A 25,561-nucleotide genomic window follows, 5' to 3' on the forward strand; every position below is an offset into this window, starting at 1 on the left:
ATAATGTGGGTCTGATATGTTTTCCCCCCACAAAAGGGGTAAGTTATCTTGTTAAAATCCTTTAAATTACTTCTTTTCCCTCATTGAAATTTCCAGAATCTATGTATATGCAAATATATTTAATCTCAACTAATCGCTGGACACAAGAACTGTAAAGTCCATTCTCAGTGTTTGTGTACTGGAGGCTTCAAGTCTCCACATCACACTTTTCTGAGTTTAATTTTGGACCAGGATTGACTCCCAAACTATTTATGATGTCACAAATCCTGCTCGTAGACCTGCCCTTTAAAACTGAATTTTCAATGAGCACAGAAAAACTTTCCACTCTCAGCAGATGAATATAAAAAAGAAGCCTTCAAGTGTGAAACTATGCACATACATCATTCTGCTCAGTGAAGCTCAAACATCCAACTGTAGGAACAAGAAGCAAAAGACATTTTTGAGTGGACTGTGCCTTTAACTTTTACGGTGAGTATAAATGGGCAATACCAGATATCTTTCTAACATTTTATACCTTAGTTTTGTGGAACAGATGAAAAAAAAATCCTTCAAATTTGGGATAAACTACAACCAACCTCTCATCAGATCATTCACCCCACCCACCGTTTTTCAGCCGTTACTTCCTCATCTCCTATTGATTAAATTTGATTTTTTAAATGCCGATTGTACACACTGCCAAACTCGAGAACAATTGGTGCAGTGGATTTAGTAATTTCAGATAGTATGACAGGATTGTTTTGACAGGACACCGTGAAGGTAAATCCCTGATTTGAGATAAAAAGCAGCTGATTCGTTTGACGGGGGCGGGCTCAAATACGAGTGGAAGCCATTTTGAACGGTTGAGAAGACTCTTTCGTAGTCAGCTAAAAATTGATACACCTAGCAAACACCGCAGAGGGAACCGGTTCTTTAACTTGTCCAAGGTAAATGGCTGTGCCTATAAACTATGACTATGTGTGGACAGTTATTCACCAGATATTCAATTATTTCGCGGTGGCTCTCATTATTATCTTTAACTGTCAGTTCGCCACCGTTAGCTTGTGTATGTTAGCCAGCTAACGTTAGCAACCCTAGCACGGCACTCTCGGCTCGGCTAGATAACTAGTTTAGCTTTGTTAGTAAGATAACATTTGGACAGTGTCAAGTATTATTTGCACACACGTTATCACACACCGAGTGAAATAAACATCTCTGAATTCGGTTTCGTAACGTCGATGACTAAAAGAGTACAACATTGTGCTAACAAGCCAACCAGATGTCGGTCACTAGCAGAAGGGTAGCTTAGCTTCTAGTTATTTGGATCAAACAGATAGAAAATGTTCCTGGTAAATCCAGTATTCGGGTAACTTAATTCATCAGACAGCATAGTTTCAGTCTGAGATAACTGTACAGCACTGATGTGCTTGACTTTGTTAATATCGACGCTGGCTTTACATTGTTAGCAAGGGTTAGCTTGAACTAAATAACGTCAACAGCCTCCTATGTGTCGGCTAACGTTAGGACAGCCGGCTACTGTTACAGCAGCTAATCAGCGCACTTTCATGTTAGCGTTAAAGCACTTCACCCTCCAAATACAACATATTATAGTACGCCACACAGCGTCAAACAGTTATGTTATTTCTTCGACGGGTAAGGGGTTTCTAACGTTTTGTTTCCTGTGTTTCAGGGTTGTAAAAATCTGAGAAAGGACGCAGCGGCTCAGTCAAGCTAAACAAGATGGCAAGCTGAATAGTCGGCCAATACTTGAACGCTAGCAAAGCCCTCCTGGAGTATGGTTTTCCAGATAACACTGGCAGATTACATCTATGCTAAGCCCTAATTTGCTCAAGAAATACATGCTTAGAAATCTTCTAAGGTTTGAAAAGAGCAGTTTGTTTCTTGTCACTTGATGTCCCAGAAATAATATTGTTGAGGTACCTGCTGAGACAAAGATTTGAACTGAATTTATATTTAGATAATTATTGAAGTCTCAAGAAGGAAGGACAATCTTAAGTTTTGAGTGGTCCCAGCTGAGAGGACTCACTTCATCTAGACACTGTTTGAGGTCCATTGTTTGAACAGAAGAATTAAGCTAAGTAAACATGAGCACCGTCAGGACAGAGAACCCAATGATTTTGGGCTTGTCCAACCAGAATGGGCAGCTCAGAGGCTCAGTGAAGCCAGCTGGAGCACCTGGTGGAGGTGGAGGAGGCCCTCAACAACAGCAACTAAACCAGATGAAAGGCACAATCAACAATGGTAATTCCCAGCCTGCCCCCACAACTAATGCGGTCATCAAGTAAGTTATTTGACAGAAACCAAAGAATCTCTGCTTGACAACACAGTTATTACTGTTGGTTCTTTGGCATGCTTATCGCTTACAAGAACTTTACTTTTACAGACCCGGAGATGACTGGAAGAAAAATTTGAAATTGCCCCCAAAAGACATGAGGATGAAAACTTCGGTTGGTACAAGATAGTTCCCCTTTTATTAAGCAGAAAGTAATTGAATTGAGAAGTGGGAATTATTTGAAAAAGATCAATTTTAGTCAGTTAATTTGTAAAATTGAAGTAGTTTTTGGGTGTCTTGGACTTACAGGTACAGTTTTTAACTGGTGCTGTTGATGGGCTTCTTGCTAAATGTCACTGTCCTTCAAGCACATTAAAACTTCATGTTGTCTTAGTCTTTAGTCTAATCTCACAATGTGAAGCCAGTGTAGCCCCAATGAACACTATAAAGGCTTCCAGCCATTCTAGTAAATTCTGTTAAGCATAGCCATTTTTATGAAGACTTATTGTACTTATTATTACCAGCTGAATTTAAACATTTGCCTTTTTAATTTGTTTTTGTTTTTTCATTCAGAAAAGAATGCCTCACAATATACATGCATTCACTATTAAGTGGTAACCATGTATTGGCTATTATTCAATAGAATGTGGTCCTTATAAAGCATATACTTGCACCACAGTCACAACAGTATCACTGTTGTACTCAGTCATGCTAATAATTACCTTTTTAAGTGGTTGCAGTGGTCCGACCTTAACTTTTTTTCTTTCTACGCAAGTTCTGAGAGATACTTGCTGCACAACTGAGCCATTTACAAATTTTAGTTTACAAAACAAGTTTTCTAAGGTCTTTACCTTTTGTGTAGCTGATGGCACAGAGCTGCTAATCGATTAGTTTGAAGAAAAGCATTTATTTTCATTGGAAGTCTCTGAAATTGACACTTTGGCCTTCGGTTTTCTTAGTAATAACGTTCTCCCCTTTTATTGTCAATGGGAAATAATTCACAAGTTCACAAGACCATGAGCCAGGTAGATATTAGCAACCAAATGCTAATTATTTTATGACAATTACAGGATGTGACTGCAACTAAAGGCAATGAGTTTGAAGATTATTGCCTAAAGAGAGAGCTGCTCATGGGAATCTTCGAGATGGGCTGGGAAAAACCATCTCCAATCCAGGTACGTCCAGATACAACTCAGATTTTATACCTTCTTACTCCTCAGAAATACATTGTCTTTGTGTTTAACCTTGCCTTTGACATGTTAACAAAATGTTCTTTGATACGTTTACTTAATTAAAATCACATGATTTAGTATTAATAATGTAAACAGTTGATATAATTGTTAGTCTACATGTTGTTGACTGTAGGATTAGGTCTGATTAAATGACAGTACTGTGTTACTGAAATATTTTGTGAAGGGTTTCTTGTGATAGAATTGTAGCTCCAGTGTCTGGTTCCACGGTAATTCTAACATTGGGAATTTGTTTAAAATCTGGTTAGTGTGGCATCTAGGATTAGAAATGGGTCTGGCTTAGATTTGGATTTGGGCAGCAGTCAAACTCATGTGATGCAGCAAATAAGAAAGTGAGCCTTTACACTTGAAGTTAAACCCTTTAAATGCCAATCTGTCACAGAAGTGTCATTGTTTGACTATCTAAGTGGAAGCGTTGCAAAAAATTCAAATTTATTTTTTGGTGAAACTTAACAACTAGTGGAAAAACAATGACTTGAATATTGTATTGCACAGCGTTGCCGGGGGGCTGTCCCCTGAAAGTCACTGAGCCGATGCATCAGTCGATAAACCCGAGTCGAGTCACATTTTGTCAGTTAAATCGCTGCCTATTTTTCAAACCACGTCATTATAAACAGTAACACAGGGTGACAGCATTACAGGCTGTAAACCTGGGCTGACAGCGCTGTCAGCAGGCGGCAGGAAAGATGCTCTGTGCTGTGCTTGGATTTTATAACCACTAATACTAAGGATGCACACTTTTTGTTTCTGTGACTGTGTGGAAACGTGATGTTTTCACATCACAAGTGATGAACAACAGAATTAAAATGCGAGTCTTGCAGGTTAAAAAAAAAAACAAAAAAACAAAAACACAACTCATTTAGGCTGTTGTCGGGCCGGCTGCTCTGCAGGTGCAGAGACATGAAGAATTATCATGGGAGGCTGTATTGAGGAAAGAAAGAAATGAATGTTTAGTATGTAGGCCTACAAAATATATATGAGATAAATATAGATGAGAATACAGGTCACATCACCTGTTTCCTGTCTGTGATGAGTAGTTACTTGGTGTGCAAATGAGTTGTAACATTCAAGGTCAATATTTTGTTTTTTTTTTATCTATTTACTTTTCATGATGTTGTAAATGGGCAAACCTCTATCATTTAAGTGTTGTAAATGTTTTATCAGGACAGACATAACCAGCCATAAAAAAGTAGTACTTAGTATTAATAATCAGCTATTATTGCTTCTTTTGCAGGAGGAAAGTATTCCCATTGCACTGTCGGGAAGGGATATCTTGGCCAGAGCCAAGAATGGCACGGGGAAGAGTGGAGCCTACCTCATTCCCTTACTTGAACGCATTGACCTGAAGAAGGACTGCATACAAGGTGAGGAAACTCCTTTTCTGCAAGGTTCTGCTCACAGTCAATGTCAGGAAGTTGATTCTTGACTCTCACCTACTTTAAGATCCAGTCAATCATTTCATTGACAGAATGGGGATGAAAAAGGCATGAAATGGAAAAATAGTGATAGAATCTTTATGTAGAGCTGAATTTTTTTTATTTGACTAGTTTATCAAGACAAATTAATCAACTATTTTGATAATCAATATTTTTTTTTAAGAAATTATGACTAATATGGTCTCAGCCTCTCACATCTAAATATCTGCTGGTTTTCATATTCTTCTGTGGTTAGTAAATTTAATATCTTTGGGGTTTGGATTGTTGGTCGGACAAAAATACATTTGAAAATATCACTGTGGATTCTGGGACATTGTTATGGACATATTTTACAGTTTTGTAAAACGTAGACCAGATGATCAGTTAGGTCAAGAAAAGTAATTGTCAGATTACTTGGTAACAAATATAACAGTTGCAGTTGTGTGATTGTATTTAAATTGAACATCAGTAAAATGAACAACTAAGGACTGGAAGAAAGGGGAAATTATGTGATTAATTGCATTGTACTTAGAATCTTAATTATTATACAATGCCCATAAAATGTTTTCACCACCTTTTTATTTGAACTTTTAATATTTCACAATTAAATAACAGGATGTAATTTGTCTTTACAACACAGATGAATAAAAAAAAATGAAAACAAATGTCTTACTTCATCTAAAAGTTCAGTGCTAATACAGTCCTATCCACCAGCCTGTAATTACTGCCAAAGGTGAAGTGGGTGGATGTGAAACAAAATAAAGTAACTGAATACATATGCCCATCATTCACACCATTTTGTATTCTTTTTTTAAAATATATATTCAAGATAATTTTCTATCGATCAGTGTAAAAAGGCCTAACTACATCCTCTGCATATAGAACGAAACATGGAAAAAGTCTCAGGGACTGCTTGCTTGGAAAAGCCTTGATCATGTGTCCAGATGAAGTGTTAGCTGGCTCAGGGTACACAATGTAAATGTGTGACTCCTTTTTCACAAGATGTGTTTTTTAAAACAGATGGTTTCTCTTTTTCAGCTGTGGTCATAGTGCCCACCAGAGAACTGGCTCTGCAAGTAAGCCAAATATGTATCCAGGTCAGCAAACACATGGGTGGGGTGAAGGTGATGGCAACCACAGGTGGAACCAACCTACGTGATGACATCATGAGACTCGATGAAACAGGTAAGTTTTAGTCTACTTGAGTGACCTTTATGTTGACATCCCATATGACTCTTCCTGTTTTCACAAAAGTGAAAGTTCATGCTTACCTTATGTGACTTATTGACTAGATCATTACTATTGGTACTGAAGCTCTCATTCTAAACTATCCTGTCGTAATGTCTCTGGGTGGTTTGTGTGTTACGTAACATTTCACTGCAAGCAAATGTTTCATAGAAGCATGCCCACTGATCTCTGTAAAATGAAGGCTCCACAATTCAAAGTGGCATTTGTGATTTTAATCGCTGAGGGTTGCACTGTGGTCTGAACAAGAGACTAAGTTATACGTACAGTACAGTATATTATGAGGCACAGATGATGGATGGTCATCTCTTATGACTAAATGATACGGGAGTCTAGAAAGTCTGTCTGACCTTGTCAGTATTTTACACACATAATGAAGGGGCTCTGTCCTTTTTGGTTGGATATTGGCAATCTGAATCTCCCAAGAAGCTATCCATTTATAACTTAATGGCCACATCATGAAACAAATGTTGAAGATTGATCTCTTCATTTTTTTTATATGAAGCCATAATGAGGCCATTATTACTGACTACCATTTTTCTACTTCAGTATCAGGAAATAATATAAGGAAATGTATCCTGATAACTAGTTGGTGTAAGCTAATCGGATGTTTTTCTAATATCTCTGGGGGCTGTACAGCTGAATTATAGGCAGGAAATGGATGTTGATCATTCCGATATGCCATCCAATCAAAACACATGTTTTGTGTCTGAGTGGACACTGTTAAATGTTGGGAGATTTCCCCTAAAGTAGTGGATACAGCTCACTGGACCACACATTTGGTAGTGACATTATACTACACTGAAACAAAAGGGCTATACATTTTAATTCGTCAGCCAATAGGCCATCTTGTAGTGCAAGTTGAATGTACCTTATATTCATTTTTTGACTTATATTTTATTTATTTTTGCAGTACATGTGATAATTGCTACTCCTGGGAGGATTTTAGACCTTATCAAGAAAGGAGTGGCCAAAGTCAGTCAAGTGCAGATGATCGTTCTGGATGAAGTGAGTTTTATTGTTCATTTTACTTCTATGTTTGACTTAAACATTTAAGCAGCCGTTTGAGACAACTCTGTGTACCTTCTTCTCTCATGTCCTTGTCCTCAACAGGCTGACAAACTCCTGTCTCAGGACTTTGTGGTTATGATGGAGGAGATGCTGGGCTTCCTGCACAAACAGAGGCAGATTTTGCTTTACTCTGCAACCTTCCCTCTCAGCGTGCAGAAGTTTATGGTACATCTTTCTCATTTGTTTTAAAGACGTCAGTCCCATGCAAGTGATGGGGGGAGCAAAATCTGTAGTTGTCCTTGTTCTGTGTAAAAAAATGCATCGCAAAGTAAATCTGAAGTGAATATAAGGCTTCAGAAGTCTGAGTTAAATCAAGCAGGTATCTTCCAAAGTTGGTCTTTGTACTGAATTCCCTCTGTGTTCCTACGGACAGTTTTTTTCCGTGCTGAGCTGAGGTGGAGGGATAGTAACACGAAGGGAATTTCATACTAAAAAGACAGTGTTGGAAGACGTGTACTTGACTTGATGAACTCAGACTGCTGAAACAACATTAACTTCAGAGCAACTTTGGAGTGAATTTTAGCACAGAATGATTACTGTGGATATTGTCCATCTTCTATATTGGAAGGGCATTTTTTAAAAAGTCTTTTGAGCCAGTATGAAAAGGAGGAATGATTACAGGCAAGCAGAAATGGTTTTAATGTACATATGGGTGCCTGACTAATTGGAATGAAGAAGAATGATTTGAAAAGATGTAAACCTGTCCTTTTTAAGTACATGCGTCATTTCCCTTTTTCCCCCGATCCACAAATCTACCTTCACAACGTACAGCACAACCTGAATAACAACTCTTCTCTTCACCTACTTTGCAGAATTCGCACTTGCAGAAGCCCTATGAGATCAACCTAATGGAGGAGCTTACACTGAAGGGTGTGACTCAGTATTATGCTTATGTAACTGAAAGGCAAAAGGTCCATTGCCTTAACACCTTGTTCTCCAGGGTAAGTGTTGCTTTTCTGTGTTTAACGATCCTCTTCTAATTAACTAACTCTAGCTGTGTCATAAAAACAGCACTGTAAAAGGAAAACTTTATTGTATGCTTTTAATTCAAAGGGCACATTTGAACTTTGATTTCACTATTATTTATTGCTGTTTGTGTTCTTTTTTTCCTTTCAGCTCCAGATCAACCAGTCTATAATCTTCTGCAACTCCTCTCAGAGAGTGGAGCTCCTTGCCAAGAAGATCTCCCAGCTTGGTTATTCATGTTTCTACATTCATGCCAAGATGAGACAGGTCAGCTCAAAGTACTGGCTCAGAAATGCTTATCAGCTTCAAAACAAAAAAACAACACAGATTATGATGGATGCATGCGTGCAACAGCTGCTACTATTACTTTCAGGGTGCATAAATGCGGTGCATCATGTAGACGTGCATGTGACTCTACTTGCCGTGCTGCAACAATTCACACCATCGCCCTATTTTTGGAGTGTGATCTTGTACAATGAGAAACAGTCCTGACACTTAAGTAACTGGACAACATCTACAAATAGCTTTTGGACTATACCATGTTATTTGTTACCTACTGTTGCCTTGAATATATGATAAAGAGATTCACGCTAGAGCCTACTTGTGCAGCTTAGCTTGTGCTTCATAGTCATGTTTTACTGACGGTAATTATGAAGCTTGATACTCCTTACATGGTGCTTTTTCACAGCCGAAAGGTTAAAATGTACTCTGCATAATCCACTTAGCATAAAGTTTACATAACATGCTGCTGTGAAGGATTTTCTGTGTATTCTGGTGTTTAATTTGATGTAGGTGTCTATACATGAGTGCATTTGGCGTCTAAAAGCACTTTTCTCTTTCCTGCTCTCAGGAGCATCGCAACCGCGTGTTCCACGACTTCAGAAACGGCCTCTGCCGGAATCTCGTCTGCACTGGTAAGTAGTTAGTGCCGCGTGCAAGGACTCCTGCGTTATTTTATGAGTAGAATTATGAAATCTAAAAGCCATTTTGTTGCAACTGGCAGTACTTTGAGGCTGTCTACATGTGATCACCAGGAGACTTGCTTTGTGCCAGTTTTTGGTGTGGTTTGTGATGGTGGTGATGCACAATACTCAGATTTTAAACTTTTTTTTTTTTTAAAGTTTTAAATTATATAAATGTCAACACTGCCTGATAAACACATGGCATTCCATCCAGCAGTTGAGATATTTCACCATCCCTAAAACCAACATGAACAGCTTTAAGCACTTTTGTCTTCTGTTGTAATAGGACAACACGCTGTATGAAGTAGTTCTTTTCTAGCATAACCCGGCCCTGAGTCACTCATGTTGTCAGTGATTTTTTTTTTTTTAATTTATTTATTTTTTGAACTACCAAAGCTTTAGCTAGCCAGCTGGAGCGCACTAATCAAAGCCCAGTGTGCTCATGTTGCCTGTGGGAGCACAGCACTTCAGTTCAGATTGCACAGTTGGCCCTGGTTTTGGAAATGATAAGATTTTGCTACCATGGAAGGATTGAGAGAGTATGAAGAAAGCGAGACTCGAACTTTGAGTAATTGTGATGACTCATGCACGCAAATGCATACCTAGGGCCTTACTGGTTCAGGTTGACTCACTCAACAGGAGTGTCTACCTTTTTTGTGGTCGTGACAAACAGTTGGTCCAAATGTGACATGTTGACGTAGGTTTTTATTTCTTTTGTTTCCTCTAGACCTCTTCACGAGGGGAATTGACATTCAAGCTGTGAATGTTGTGATCAATTTTGACTTTCCTAAACTGGGAGAGACGTACCTTCATCGCATTGGTAGATCTGGTAAGAGCTCATATCAATAAGTTTGTTTGGGATCCTGCAACCTTTTAATCTTATTTATTTTTGGGTAGCAAATAATGATAAAACTATTGTAAATCTTCACCTCCTTAATATCCAGGTCGCTTTGGACACTTGGGTCTCGCCATCAACCTGATCACTTACGATGATCGCTTCAACCTGAAAGGGATCGAGGAGCAGCTTGGAACAGAGATCAAGCCCATCCCTGGCATCATTGACAAGAGCCTATATGTGGCAGAGTACCACAGTGAGAGTGGCGAAGAAGTCAAGCCATGAGCCAGTGAGTACACAGACATTAACAATCCATATACACAAGTACTTACTGATTCTGGATAAATCCAGGATGATTCAGCTGTTTCTGGATAAATCCAGGATGATTCATCTGCTTTTCAGGCAGGCATTATGTTTAGCTGTGCCATTGCCCCTCCATTGAGTATTGTGGTATAGTTTACTGGCACAACTAAATGGAATTGAGCCATCATCAGTGTCATTACAGTGAGAAAAGTCTAAAGATGACAAAGGCAATCCACAGTGATGTAAAAAATGAGGGTGTAGAAAAATCAGATATAACTCCAGTTGCTTTAAAACTCCTTAAATGCAGTTGTTGTTGTTGTTCTGTGACAAAGCTGCATTTTTGCCAACTTGAAAGTTTGTGTTCAAGCCCTTCCTTCCTAACAAAGTGTCTGACCTCAAGTGTCCTTGAGCCAGGTACCCAATTTCTACCAGCTGCAGAAGGGCTGTCTTTCATTTAAGGTTATCTGTTGAAAAACCAGAAGTGAAATCTTAAATGCCTTTTACTTGAATCTTGCCTAACATACTACATCCTTGGGTTTAGATTCAGCAGTACTTTCTGTCTTGAGCCTCCTCGTCATAATTAATGTTACGTCATTGCAATGGCAAAATGTTATGTATGACATTGAACTGTTAATGAGACTGATTATAGGCTACAAGTAATCTACAAAGGGATCACATGACTTATGAATGATTCCAGTATGCAGTAATAAGTGAAAATTGCATTAAGCATAGTTATCTTGGAACACTTAATACGGCCATCACATCTGTAACCACAGTAATGTAAAAGGGGCTTGACTGACATAATTACTTGAATACAATCTGATTTACCTTCTTTTCACTCTCCTCTACAGATCAGTCCATCCTCCATTCCCCTTTGTACCTTTTTTCATCCCCCTCCCCCTGACATGGAGTTTTGCTTTTCTTTTTTTTTTTTTTTTTTTTTTTTTTTAAATGTACAGTTTCTGTCCGTCTTCCTTTTTTGGATGCCACCATAAGGAATGTGTATTTTGATGGATGCGTTTTGGAAGAACTCATTTGCCTTTTCATAGGGCTCTATGCTGCACCACCACACCCTGAAGACATAAGCACCCGGAGGAAAGTATGGGACCAAGTCGAAAATATATCAATGCACATTGTGATTATTCATATCCACCAATGACACAAAGCCAGCACCAACAGACCCCTATATGACACCCTCCATTCTTCACCTTTTTATTTTGGAAGTTTTAACCAATTTGTATCAAGTGCCTTAACAAGCAGTTCAACTTGTTCTAAAGTAATAACCCTTCATTATTTGTCATCTTGCTCACTTCATACCACAAACTCATATTCACCTATTGGAAAATTTGTTCCGCTAATTTAATGTCCGACCACATGGGTGAATTCATAACTGTTTTTGGTTGGGTCATCCGTTGGCAAAGAATGGCGGCGGTCAGGAGGGAGGCTGGTCTGAATTATCTTTTCGCTGGCTTAGCTGCACTTGAGTCTGGCTGATATGTGAGGACTAACTTGGATTTTCCATGGACAGAGATGCTGGATTTTTTCCAAGAGACAGCCAGACTGTCCAGTTGCTTGTGAAGAAGCTTCGTGCTTCTAAAAGACCCAAACCCTTTCCTCTGTCTTCAGCATCAGAACACTAAAAATGAATAAGCACTCTGCAGCCTCTCAACAACCTGAGTCATGAGGATTCCTGTTTTGGTGGAGTTTAGAGGGAATGCTTTTCTTTTTTTTTTTTTTTTTTTTTTTCTTTTTTTGTCCTGTTTCTCACCTTCCTATGGATGGCCATACTTAACTCTGCGAGACGTGCAGCCGACGTGTAGGGTGCAGTGTACACCTTGTGTATATACCTTCATTTTAAGATTGTTTTAAACAAGTTCATAAGGCTGGCTGACAAACAGAAAAAGCTTTTTTCCCCCCCTTCTCTCTTGTTAGCACTGGAGACTGTTTCCTTAACTGTCAGTTTGTTTGATCTGCAATATTGGCCTGTGAATTTATTTATAATTTTAGAAATTGCAGAATTTATTAGAACCTAAAACAGTCAATGACCTTGTGCATGAAATGTTTTTTGGAGGCCAAGTTCATCACTGATAATGTTTAAGCCCCTCCAAATTTGATGGCGAGTGCAATTTTTCAAAGCTGCACTTAAACAGAGATTGTTTAAATTGTTGCCCTTATTCTCCTGCTACCAGTGTTAACAAGTGTTCAGTCTAGACAGATGGCTTTGTTAAGCTTGTGCATTTTTAGTAATGAATTCTTTGTTGTTGTCACCAGCCTTAACTTGTGAAACTGACACTTGAGACACACTCTCAGATCTCCAGTCAGAGTGTTTCTGTTGGAAGAGAAAATTATATTCTATCATGTAGTAGTACTACTTGCTGCAGTGCAGCTGAATTGGCAGAGAATTTGTTTTCTGGGGGAGGTGTTAGCTGTTACGTTTATGTGCTTTTTTAAGCACAGTTTCATTACTTCACAAATGTTTGGGAGGAAGCAGTGGGTTTTCTTTCCCCTTTTGAAGAATGTTGGCCGAATGCATCAAAAATGAACCATCTGACCTAAAATGTAGCAGGAACTCAATCTCTGTGCATTGCAAGTTAGCTGGCTTTACTGAGACCAGCCAAGAAAAGATGCTGCACTCAAAACAACTTGAGCAGGCTGGGCTGCACTTAAAGTACAGAGAGATGGATTCAGGCAATAACACTGACTGCACTGCTTTTTGTACACTCATGATGCCCAAATGGGGAAGACGTGCATGATGGTGTAAAACATTTAAAAAAAAAATGGCAAGGAAGGGGAACAGGTGTGAAGGATTACAAAATTACTATTACATGGACTGCTTGTTTAAAAAAAAAATAACTTGGGCACCTCACACTGCTGAGTTTGGCTTATTTCTCTGCCCTTTAATTGCTTTGATATTTTGGGTTTGGGTTACAGTTGCAGTTTTTTATGCAGCATGATTACAACCTTTATTTTGCATTAAGGTTCTCTGACCATTTGTTTGTTCAGCTAGAACCTTTTTGCAAGTGAGGTTCCCTTAATTACGGTGAGATGCTCTTTTGACTGTTCTAATCAATGAGAAGTATTATTGCACATTTAATTTGAGCTCTTTTTAAAAGATAACCATGTGACAACGTTGATTAGTTCATATTCACCCATGACTTTCTCATTGGTTAGGACTGTGATCCCTGTTCTATCAGTTCTGTCGTCCCCCAAGTCGTTTTCACATCAAATTTGGCTGTTTTGGCTTTTTTAGGGTGGGAGGGTTGTATTTGTTTAAAAAAATATCCAAATTAAATGATACATTAGCTGATTGAACAGGGATCTAATCGTACAGATATTTGGCAGCGGTCTGTTTCTTGTCAGCCCACTGGCAGTAATCGCCAGAGCAAATGTTTCAAGTCTAAAATCGACGATCCTTCGAGATTTAGTGTGTTGCTTCCTTTGATTGGATGCGGTTTCACTGCCAGTGGCTGTCATTTTGAGAACCTTAAAGTCTGAGACAAGAGCATCTTGCCCCAGATTGGGCGACTAATTGGATAGTTTATGTGACTAAATTGTCTCATTCTTTAAGGTCTTTTTTAAATTTGTAGGGGGGGGTTTAAATTAGTGCATTTGCTGCCCTGATGCACATGTTAATCATCTCTTGATAGTTGTTACGCATTGAAGATAACACAGCTTTTGTGTACAATTCGGCCTGTCCCATCACTTACTGTCGAGGAGGATGTGAGAAGAGTCCTTCAGGGAATTCTCTCAAAACTTGTGCATCAGTAAAACAACATGGGGAGGAGCCTTTGGGCATCACAAAAACAGGATTACAAAATCCAAAGTTAATGGAAATGGGTATAAATGGTTTGAAAAAGTTGCCCTTAGATTTGGATTTTCTTTTTTTCCAATGAAATGTTCAAGAGGAGTACAACTTATTTTAAAGTCTCCAAATTTAAGTGAAGCCTGAGTTCCTTTTTTTTTTTTTTTATTTGATGGAAATTTGGTCGTTATTTAATTGGCAGATTTTTCAGTGAAGCTCATTTTACAGTGGCATTAAGTTTGAAGGATGTCATGAATAATATGAAAGTTTTGTTGAAAATAAAGCTCACTGAAATTTATTGTGTGAAGTGTTTTTATTTTCCTTTGTCTACAGTCCTGTTGGAACAGCTCTGCAAAGCTACTGTAGGTGTCAGTATGTTACCGCTGCTCAGTTCAGTCTGTCTTAATATAAACTGACCAGCAGGCAGTTCTCACACCACAGTCTCACTCGTACGCTGGTGTCACTGCAGTTATCAGCTCAAAATGTACAACTTGATGGTAGTTTGTTCATTAGTGGATTTTCTTCCACCGTGTGACAGTAAGTTTAATGACTGAAAGCGTGTATATATGTGTGTGTGTGTGTGTGTGTTTAGGCACCTTTGACAATCCTATATCTTTACCTCTAAAGGTTTTACTTGGAACTTAACCAAGAATGAACCTTTTCAGTCTTAAACTATTGTAATTCTAAATATTGGCATACCTATTTCTTTTCTTTATGACTTAAGTTTTCTGGCTGTGTTGTTGGAATCCTTTCATAGATTTTCCCCCACATACTGTGTTTTTAACTTCCCAAAATAGAGATTACACTCCAACGGCAGGAAACAGATTGAATTTTCTTGGCAGCTTTCGGCGATGTTGCTCTTATTCTGCAAAATGTTTGAGAGAACAGAGATAACAGTGTTCTGCTGCTGCTCAAAAAAAAAAAAAAGTGTTGAATCCTCCACCTATTGCAGCCAGCAAATTGGAAGTTTTCCATATTTGTGTTGTATTTACTCCCTCAGCATTAAGTTGTCAGCAGACCTTTGCCCCTTGCTTATTTTTAGTGATATTGATATGGGTTTTATTGCTTACCTGCAGGACTGTGATAGGATGTGTGTGTATTGTACTAATACACATTTCCCCTTTATCATGTCTGTTTAATAATTCACATTTCTTTGAACTGATTTCAGTGAAGTATACTGTAATGGACCCATATTGCATCAGGTACAGAAAGCTTAACTGTTTGATGATGACAAGTACTTTGTTGACATGAAGCTGAAGGCTGCTCCTGGTAAGTCAAAGCCTGTAAAATGTGATTTTTTCTCCCCCCCCCCCCCCCTCAGGAGCTTCACCATGTGACTGCTTCTGTTGCTTCCCTGTGCCTTCCTGCAGATGTTGTTTTGTCTGCTTTCTACAACTTTTCAAATGAATCTCCAAACATTACTGTCTCACCTGCCAAACTGCAAGAGTTCCTCAGTGCATACTTTAAAAAAAAAAAAAAAAAAAAAAAAAGCAGGGACAGAATTTGATTCATAGACTCCACAAGACTGGAATGACAAGTGAGATCCAGTTATTGGAGGGCTCACACTCAGATAATACTTTCTTTTAACTGCTTTGTTGACATGAGTTGACTTTTACATGCAGGCCAAAGTTTCTGGAAAAAAGTAGTAGACTAAGAACTATGTAACTGGGCTGAAAAGATACGTAATCTGTGGAAGTGTCTTGGCAGAAAGGTGATGACAATGACATTCTTGAGATTTCTTTGGCACCCGAGATCCTGTTGCAGTGTTTTCAAGCACCCACCCATACTGAGAGATTTTAAACTGACAATGATTTTCTCCTCCAAATCCGTCTTAGTGTTAAAGATCACCCAGAGCTCCACTCCCCACATCCTGTCATCGTGCCAGGGGGGCGCTTCAGGGAATTCTACTATTGGTGAGTGAATGATGAAACCTGTCTCTCAGTTGTCTGAGAGCTAGAGTGGAGTCTCACCAGGAGAGATCACACAGCCAGACCCAGACAGGGGTCTCTGCTGAGAGCCCATCTCAGTTCTGCCATTTGCAGACATTGACATGAGCTGCTCTGTGCCTAACAGGGACTCCTACTGGGTCATCAATGGGCTCCTGCTGTCAGAGATGACAGACACGGCCTATGGGATGATTCAAAACTTCCTCTACCTCAACAGGTACGCTTTAAAGCACCTTTCATCTTTCATAGCACTAAAAAAAAAAAAAAGTCCACCTCGCTGCAGGTAGTTCAGTGGGCTCATTTTGAATAAGTCATTTAGGAACCCAAGCTGTACACTTGGGGGATTTCAAGATTTGTGGAATAAAAGATTTTTTCTATCACTCTCCTACAGATATGGCTTCGTTCCAAATGGTGGGCGGATTTACTACGAAGGGCACAGTCAGCCTCCATTCCTCACTCTAATGGTGGAGAGCTACTATCAAGCAACCAAGGATAAAGAGTTCCTCGGGTGATATTTAGGCCTGAGCTGATGTCCTGCCAGACACATTATCATTCTTCAGCTGCCTCATGTCTTTTTCAGGATAGAAAAAAAAAAAAGGCATATAAAACATCAAAATGTCAGCCCTCACGTCTCTTTATGCCTCCAGTGTTTTGTTTTCACTGCCATGCTTAATTAGATTGTGACACCTCAACTTGTGTGTGTAATGATATCAAGGACTGTGAAAAGTATTGTGAATTAAAACATTTCTCCCTGCTGTGTGTACATGTACTGGTTTAGAGCAGCTTTACCAGGAGCACGAGTACCAATTTTTGGTTCTAAGGTAGTGAAAGTAAACGGGGCAGAGCATGTACTCAACCGATATCATGTACCGGTCGGCTTGCCCGGGTATGCACAAAGAAATTTCTGTGAATTGTAAAAACAACTTAAAGACATGCGTAGGGTGTGGACCAATTACTGTATTTCTTCTGTTCTTTGTAGACCTGAATCCTACACAGATGATCTGGAAATGGCTGAAGGAATTGCGGATGGTAATGACTTATCAACATTCAAACACTTGGTGGCTGAATGAATCCCCTTTACGAGCAAACATCGGAAATATTACTCTGCAATGGTCATTTTATTCCATGAACAAAGGATAACACTCTGGGGTGCGGAATGAATGCGCTATAGTTTGTAATTGCTCCTCAGCAGAAAAATGGAATATATTTCCCCGGATTCAAGGATCTGTGCAAAATAAATTTGCTCTGAAAATACCTCAGTACCATGTTCTAATGAATATTTAATGTTAAACACATTCATTCTTCACATTGCTGCTGAGTAATTGGTCTACACATTTTAGGGAAATCTATTTGAAGGATAAACCTGTTGTCTAAAATGCTGATTTTTTTTTTCTTAGTGCTATTAAACTGTGTTTGCTCTCATTTCTGAAGATTTTTTTTTCTCCGGTAAATATCCAAGGTCATTGAGTTATTTCCTCCTTCTTGGAAGATACTCTTAATCTCTTTTTTTACTCGAAGGCTTTTGAGAAATGTTGTAGAATTACAAACAAACATATTACTAAGAAAATTTTTTTATTTGTTCCATGTCACGTTAAGATAGTAGACATTCATGAGTAAGTACCAAATTTTAGATGCTGTTTTGTTGTGGCTCTAATAGTGATTTCATGTTTTTTCTTGCTAAGGAGCAGCTGTGGATTGATCTGAAGGCGGGTGCAGAGTCTGGTTGGGATTTTTCATCCTGCTGGTATTTAGACAGTGATGGTCACAATAACAGCACTCTCAGAGAGACCCGCACCACTCAGATCCTGCCCACTGACCTCAACGCCCTGCTGCGCCTCAGTGAGAAGACTCTTGCTTCATTTCACAGGATAGTGGGTGAGCGTATGAGCAGCATTTGACCTTGTAACTAACTCGGGTCTGCACACTGATTTTAGCTCCTGGTGTTATATAATGGTGATGTGCTGTCCTCTGACAGGTAATAGTGACTCAGCTGCACTGTATGACCAGGCTGCAGCCTGCATACTAGAAGCAATAAAGTCAATGCTGTGGGATGCTGAGCGGGGAGTCTGGTTTGACTACAACCTGGTGACACATTCCAACCACTCTGAGTTTTACCTCTCAAATCTGGCATCTGTTTGGGCACAATGCTATTCTTGGCCTGAGATGAGAGAGAAGGTGCTGCAGTATCTGAAGGTTGGTGAGGACATTTATTTAAATGGTCAGTTTATTCAAATTACTTAAGATACGGTACATATTCTCTCACTTACCTCTACTGGCATGTAGCCATGCAGATATTGTATTAGTTTTTTTTTTTTGGGCAGGATCTGAGATCTCTGAGATTTTTGAGCAATTTGACTTTTCAGAAACAATGCTCTATCTAGTCTGGATACACAGTCAACAATGTTTATGGGGACTATTTCCTCAGTGGAAAGTAGTTAGAATTAAAAAATTGAGAATGAGTTAAATAACCAGTTGCCCTTCACCTCCATTATATTGGCAACAGAGATAGACATCTCAAAAAAATGACAAATAAAGCCAAAAAATCTCTAGGGCTAAGTGAGAAATTATGTATTTATGCCATTTGCATGAAAGAACCCTTTAATCTCTATTTATCCACATGCTGCAAGGGTGACTGAGCATTCAGCCTTTTTAAAACAATTATCAATACAGATGCATAAATCCACACCTGCACAGTATGACTAGTCTCCTCTTCTATGGGCCACTGCAGCTCCACTCTAACAGTTAAGGCTTTAAATATTTTGCTCAAGGGTGCCACATATGCTTTATGAAAAGTGCTCATTTGCTCCAGCAGATGGCACACACACACTACAGAGGAGTAACCCTTACATGCTTGTATGGTTGCAGTAAAGTGGTGCTCTTCAGTTCCCCAGTGGAGTCTCAACATCACTGAGAGAGTCTGGGCAGTAGTGGGACTATCTTAATGCATGGCCTCCTTTATAGCACATGCTCATTGAAGGTAGACTGAGATCAGTTTGTCCACCACTACAAGAATCTCCTCCAACCCACAGTGATAATTCACCAGCTGTTCAACATGATGCCCATGATGTCTTTGCGTAATTGTTTATTAAAATGTACATCAGAGTCAAAAGTATTTGGACAAACTACACTTTTTGTTGTTCTGGCTCCGCACTCTAGGATTTGGGATGACACAGTGAGTATAAACTTAAAATCCTGACCTTTAATTTCAGAGCATTTACATCCACATCACATAAACGGTGTAAGAAATGTAGCCCTTTTTTATGCAAAGTCCCCCAGTTAGGTTAACATACATAAATTAAAAAATTAACATACGGTAGACTTAAATTAGTAACCGTATTTAATATTTGGCATCAAATCCTTGGCAGTGTTCATCTTCGGGGGCTTTTTTTTGCCTTCAGTCTGGTCTTCAGTAGTGAAACAGCTGATCAGTTGGATTGAAGTCAGATGACTGACTTGGCCAGTTGTGAAAATTTGACAAATTTAGACTAGAAACTTGTTCTCCAAAAACACTGAGTCAAGAGCTTGTTGTAGTTTCTCGAAGATGTTTTTGCTTCTCTTCCTCTCGTCTAGTCTGTATGTTTTGTCCTGCTGCATAATCCTAAATCTGGGGCGTGTATTCCCTGCAAACACACCAAAAAGGGTCATGAGTTCACCAATATGATTAAGGCTGAAAGGCAGTTCTTTAAATCCAATATGCTGGAGTACAGAGCCAACACAATGACAAACATGTCACTTACCTAATATTTCCAGACTGTACTTTAGCTTTGAGCAGCCTCGTGTTTGAAAAGACATTTTGGGTTTATTTTAAAATCTTGTATTTTCAGGTTTATCCAAATTGCTTTCAGAGGAAGCTAAACAACTAGCATTTGATTTAGCCCAGTGGTGGATCAAGACAAACTGGTTAGCATACATAAAGTATGAAGCCATGTTTGAAAAGGTAAGTTTTTTAAAGGATAGGTTCACAGTTTTTTGAGTCTGTATTGAAACAATTTTTAGGTGCCCATATGAGCCCATATGGTTTTGCTTGCTGTAATTATTCCTCATGGTCATACTGTTAATACTGCGTGAAGTGATGGGAGACAAAATCACAGTCCTTGTTTTGTGCAAACATGCATTTAAAAGTTTATCTAAGGCTTCATCCACCCAAATTAGTCAAATCAGGTGGATATCTTCCAACTTTAAGTATTTTTAGGACAAATTTCCCTCTTTATGTTTCCCTGTTGAGCTGCAGTTAATAATAGTAACAAACATTTGTACTAAAAAAGCTGCTCTGGAAAATATCCAATTGTTTTGACTCATTTGGATGGCTGAAGCCTCATATTAGCCTCAGATAAACTTGAATACATTTCTACACAGAACTGAAGGGCTGTGGATTTTTATCTTGCATCACTTAAATTGGAAGCACAGAAGCAATGTATGAACAGTATGAACATGGGGAATAATTACATCAAGGAAAACCTCTTTCAATGTCCATATGGGCACCTGAGAACTGTTTAAAAACAGACAGGAAAAATTGAGAGCCCGTCCTTTAAGGTTTCAGTATTTTCGGTGCTTGTGTTGCGCCGTGATAACACAGCTGGCTCAGAATGTATAATTTCTTCCTCTTGACAGTATGACGTGAATGGAGATGGCAAACCTGGTGGTGGAGAGGAATATGAAGTTCAGGTATTTCCTTTCATGTGTTGATGGTAGAAAACTAATGTGTTTATAGTCACACATGTCTTTCTAATTTCATGCCAAGCACTGTCGGTTCTTTCTACCTCCTGCTTCTTACATTCAACACATTTGCACGCTCATATATACATTTACACTCTCCCCTCCTCACTTCTTTGTCATTTTGGATCTTTCTTTTGGTATAATTTCCTACCTTGTTGGGTTGTGTTTCTCATTTTGATTCTTCACTTTGGTTTTCTTATTATTCCCATCAGCACAAATAAGTCCTTTTGTTGTATTTATCATTGGATTTTATCACTGTATTTTTATGCTTTGCTGATGTGCTAAATACAGTTATAAGACTGAGCAAAAACATCCCTTACGCTCCATTATCTTGTCCTTTACTGTAGCTGGGTTTTGGTTTGACCGACAGCGTTGGCCTGCAGCTCTTGGACCAGTATGGGGCGACTCTCACCTCAGGATGCAGACGTGTGTCCTCTGGCCTCCTGCTGCCTCTGGTCATCTCAGTCCTTCTCACGCTCCGATGAATCAGAGGTGACAACCGAGGCTGACTGGAGGTTGGATTTTGTTTTTCCAGGTTTCAGTACACTTACATCGTGTCCACTGGCAGACTCCAGACTTACACAAATTGACATTAAAAATTAGACTAAATTGTGCATATTTTAACAAGATCTGATATTTGTTCCTCACTTCCTATGATCAGGATTTTTTTATTTTTATTTGCAGAAGGAACCAAAAATCCCTTTTGATGAATATTTTAGTATTTATCCTCAGAGGTAAATTATCTCTGGCGATATCTGAAGATACAGATCATTTAGGCAATTCTGGACTCTCTCCAGTAATGCAGGCTGTTTCTGCTCGCTGTTGCCTGGATTACAACATTAAGTAGTCCCAGATATTGAACTGACATTACAAACAGTTATTCACCTAATTTAATTATAAAGTTTATTGCTGCACTGTATCTTAAGTCCAAGTAAGGTGTTCCATTTGCATTTAAACTCATGTTTACGTTTAAAATAGTTCATGTGAGAAATAAAAATGTGAAGTGATTTTATTAATGATATAAATAAAAACGTAGCACTCTCTTATTAGTGACTCTTCGAGACACTTTTATTCATTTTTAAGTTAGCCAAGGAATTTTAGATGACACTGCATTAATTACATGTGAAATATACTCTCAGTGCTCAGTGTATTAAATGCAGTGTCATAGACAAGGGTGAGGTATGGAACGTCTATGACTGAAAACTTTGTGCTGACAGTGTTTTTCAAAGGCATCCCTCTACCAGGTGGGCATTAGACAACATTCAACATTACACCATATGTTAAAATGACCTTTGCTCCTTTCTAAAGATACATACTGTAGTGCAGATGTATATGTTGGCAAAAACACAACAATAAAACAGAAAACACATTTCACAAAGGTAGGTACTACTGTAATCCTTATTTCAAATCCTGATTGCATGTAGATGAAGCTGATCTGATAGCTAGATGGGAGGTAGAGTGAGGTTTTCCTTTTCATTTTTGGAAGATACCTAATCAGGATTAAGAATGAGAGATATGGCAGGTACCTACATTTTCCATTTTGTGAGATGTTGAGTTGTGCACCTAAGGGCTTCCGTAGTTATATGTTTAACCCATCAGGCATTAAAAGAGTCTAGTCTGACATTAGGGGTCAATGTGTTTAGATGAATGACAACTGTCGTTTACTGCAGTTTGAATTCAGGCTGTAACACCACAGAAGGTGGAATAGGTCAAAGGGCTTTAACATTTTTTAAAGACACTGTATTGTAATAAACACACCGTTAATTTAAAAGGAAACTTTTTTTTTTTTTTGCTATTTCTGATTGTTCCAAGGAAGTCATTCTGTCTTTGCCATTTCTGCTTACATCTATGGTGAAATGCAGGTCAAGCATGAAATTAAGTCCATATAGATATTCAAATAGTTGTAAAAAAAAAAAAAAAAAAAAAAAAAAAAAAAAAGTAATGAGAAATTTGCTCCTTGAAAAAAGAAAATGCATCCTTCTTGGCTTTGAAGATATGAGGCCTAACCTGGGACTTCACTGCACCTCTCTCCTTAGCATGAGTGCACAGAACAGATTGACTGTGCAACTTATACCGGCAAAAGGCCAATATGTGCAGCGGTCCGTGCAACCCCAAAGATCACACTCTGGTAATGTGCTATTGTGAGTCTCATCTACAAGCCATATCGCTGGCCTTTTTTTTTTTCTTTTTTTTTTTTTTTATTCCCACGCATGACTGTGACACCTATACAGTACCAGCCATGTGTATTAAGCTGTTTAGAGAGGTTTAAGCAGCAAGCAGCAGTCATTATGTTTTCAGCCCTCGCCGACAGCAGTAACTCAAGTAGAACCTGCTCCTTTTGATAACTCACACATTACCATGTCGTTTTAGAGGAAATGTGTTGTGCACAGTTAATGAGATCGAGCTGTAAAGTGTGGAAGTAGTTGTCTGGCAGTTAAGTGGCAGAAGAGGTGAAGCTACATATGTGTGTGTGTGTGTGTGTTTTGTGCGTGCGCGTGTTGGTGCATTTAATTACACAAATCTGAAGACGTTATTTTGAGAAGCACGTTGCATGGGCGGTCTGTGAATTGTAGAAGCAGCGGTGACAAGTGCATTACATGTTGTTGTGGAAGTAAAGGTCAGAGTTTCTTGTCCTCACCAGTCATCAAGTAACTACCCTTGCATACAAACTAGCATACACATACAAACTTGTTTTTCAGTTGAGGAAGTGCTTCACATTTCCAAGAAAAAACTTTTTTTCTTGAAAATTTACTTGACAGTTTTGTCAACCAAGTTTTTTTTTTTGTTTTTTGAAGTAAGGTGAGGGAAGAGTATTTTTTATTCAACATACTGTTTCATCAATCTTTGATATTCTACATGTGTCCTTAGAGGTGAGACCGTATCAAACAGCAGTGAAAGTGAAAAAAAAAGTAGGAGTGGAGGACAATAGAGGTGGATTCATATCTCTGAATGTCTGTGTGGCTTTAGACAGAGGCCTGCACTTCATTACTGCTCCCTGGCTCAGCCTTCACTAGCCCCTGCAGCACACATCACAAAGACTGCTCATTATCCACTGAGTCCTCATGGTGCCGCTGAGTCCCACTTGGTGCTGCAGGAACCCTGCTCTGCACTGCCAGGATAATCCTCCCCTCCCCCCCCCCCCCCCCCCCCCCATCCTCCCTCCCTGGGATATGCAGGAAGGGTGGCTGTCTCTCCTCTGATGGTGAATCAGAGAAAGAGATGGTTCCTCTGCTACCACTGACTCTCATTCAATATGCTTAAATCAATAACTCATTGAGGGATCGTGCCTGTCTTCCTCTATAATGCATTTCCCTAATTATGACCGTTGCCTCTGCAAAAAATTGGTTTGTCTCTGGCTTAGCGGCTAAATTGTTTGGAGATTAGGCCAACTCCTTGACCTCTAAACTGGAAGGATTGGCTAACTGGAGGCATTATACGGATAGATATGAGATAGCTTAGTAATATTGATTCTGCACTGTCCGCAGATATCAGGCTTTTTATAATCAATAACTCTTGAGGAATCATTCCTATAGAATTTCTCCTGCTTAAGAGGAGATTTTAAAATCCAATCTAATGGAAGGTAGAGAAAATGTAATATTGTCTCAGCTGATCTGCACCCTTGAACTGAAGATGGGGAAGAATCTCTCAAAAAAGAAAACTGCATCAAAAGCAATTCACCTTGCTTATGCAGTTCACAAGTTTCATATCCTTTTGTGAGGGTCCTTCACTCTTATATATATATATGTATTATATCTTTCTCTATGATACTGTCAAGTACAGCTGTGGATATAGTCTGACTTTATGTTTCGAATAAATGGATCAACTTCTCACTCAGACTTTCACATAGCAGTTCTGATTCAAAGAGGCACAACTTATAAATCTTGATATGTATTATGAGGTGGTAAGGAGTCACTTTGGTCATATTTTTATTTGTACCACTAAATAGTCTGTGTATGGAACTGCAATGGCTTAAGGTACTGTATTTGAAAATGTATTATTCTCTCGAAATCACACTTCAACTAAGGAAATTCAAAAGATCAAGGCTGTTTTTATAGAAATGGCCAGTTAATTAATGGCAGGGCTCAACAAACCCTCTTTGCACAAATGTGTTTTTTTTCTGTTTGTGTTTCAGATGTTTCAAAGCAAGCCCGTTTTTTTTCTTGAAAATGTCCAGACATCTCAGAAGGATGAACACATAGTGTCTCTATTTGATGTCCTCCCTCATGTCCAACACATTTAGGACTGTTGCCCAAATGTGCCACTGTGAGGCGATAGAGCTCTTTGTTGTATTGGATGATATGCCTTGTTTTCTCAGTCATGCCTTTTCGTTCTGGTGGTCATACAATATGGATACCACAAAAGCCTATCACCATTTGCAGTGTGGCACAGTGTCCTTGCCTGCTGATAGAAAGCTTTTACTGGGCACTTTGCATGGTTAAAGGAAAAAAAAACAACTAATCAAATGCTCCGAGTTTGTCTTTGAAGATGTTTTTGTTGTGTTTGAACCATAAGCCAAGAGAATCTCACACAATATTTCACACTGATTTTCCCATTATCCAGCTGAGTGGGGTGTCAGTATGATGACTGGTTTAGATCAATAGTGTGCTGTTGGTGAGGACTTGAATTGTTAGATTTAGGGCTGTGTACTCTTCTCTACGAGAGGGAGATGGTTTTGTTTTGTCGGAGTAATTGAGTGATCATGCATCTTGTAGTGTATATGCCACGGTGAAAACATATACAAGGTTATCACGTATAGGCTTTCAACTTGCTTTCACAGAAAG

General features: G+C 38.9%; 2 protein-coding genes across 3 annotated transcripts; both read left to right on the top strand.

Moving 5' to 3' along the window:
• Positions 1-369: 369 nt before the first annotated feature.
• Positions 370-14,416, top strand: ddx6 (DEAD (Asp-Glu-Ala-Asp) box helicase 6). 2 transcript variants are annotated; one of them, XM_044353666.1, is made up of 14 exons: positions 370-468; positions 1,667-2,278; positions 2,381-2,444; positions 3,340-3,444; positions 4,754-4,883; positions 5,973-6,119; positions 7,093-7,187; positions 7,293-7,415; positions 8,063-8,191; positions 8,367-8,483; positions 9,067-9,130; positions 9,906-10,007; positions 10,123-10,302; positions 11,168-14,416. In XM_044353666.1, exons 2-13 carry the CDS (start codon positions 2,082-2,084, stop codon positions 10,296-10,298), a joined length of 1,449 nt encoding a protein of 482 aa, XP_044209601.1. In that variant the 5' UTR covers positions 370-468; positions 1,667-2,081; the 3' UTR covers positions 10,299-10,302; positions 11,168-14,416. The 2 variants fall into 2 exon arrangements, with proteins under 2 accessions (XP_044209601.1, XP_044209600.1); XM_044353665.1 differs by lacking the exon at positions 370-468 and adding an exon at positions 624-923.
• On the top strand, positions 13,094-21,834 carry treh (trehalase (brush-border membrane glycoprotein)). The gene is given in 13 exon segments (XM_044354534.1): positions 13,094-13,113; positions 15,287-15,387; positions 15,917-16,031; positions 16,192-16,281; positions 16,456-16,572; positions 16,804-16,950; positions 17,044-17,097; positions 17,743-17,939; positions 18,040-18,257; positions 18,930-19,041; positions 19,889-20,001; positions 20,676-20,729; positions 21,128-21,834. Coding segments are annotated over 13 exon segments (1,476 nt in total). The 3' UTR covers positions 21,266-21,834.
• The last annotated feature ends 3,727 nt before the right edge of the window (positions 21,835-25,561 follow it).

This window comes from Thunnus albacares, chromosome 6 (genome assembly GCF_914725855.1).
Source record: "Thunnus albacares chromosome 6, fThuAlb1.1, whole genome shotgun sequence".
In the NCBI taxonomy this organism is placed as follows: Eukaryota; Metazoa; Chordata; class Actinopteri; order Scombriformes; family Scombridae; genus Thunnus; species Thunnus albacares.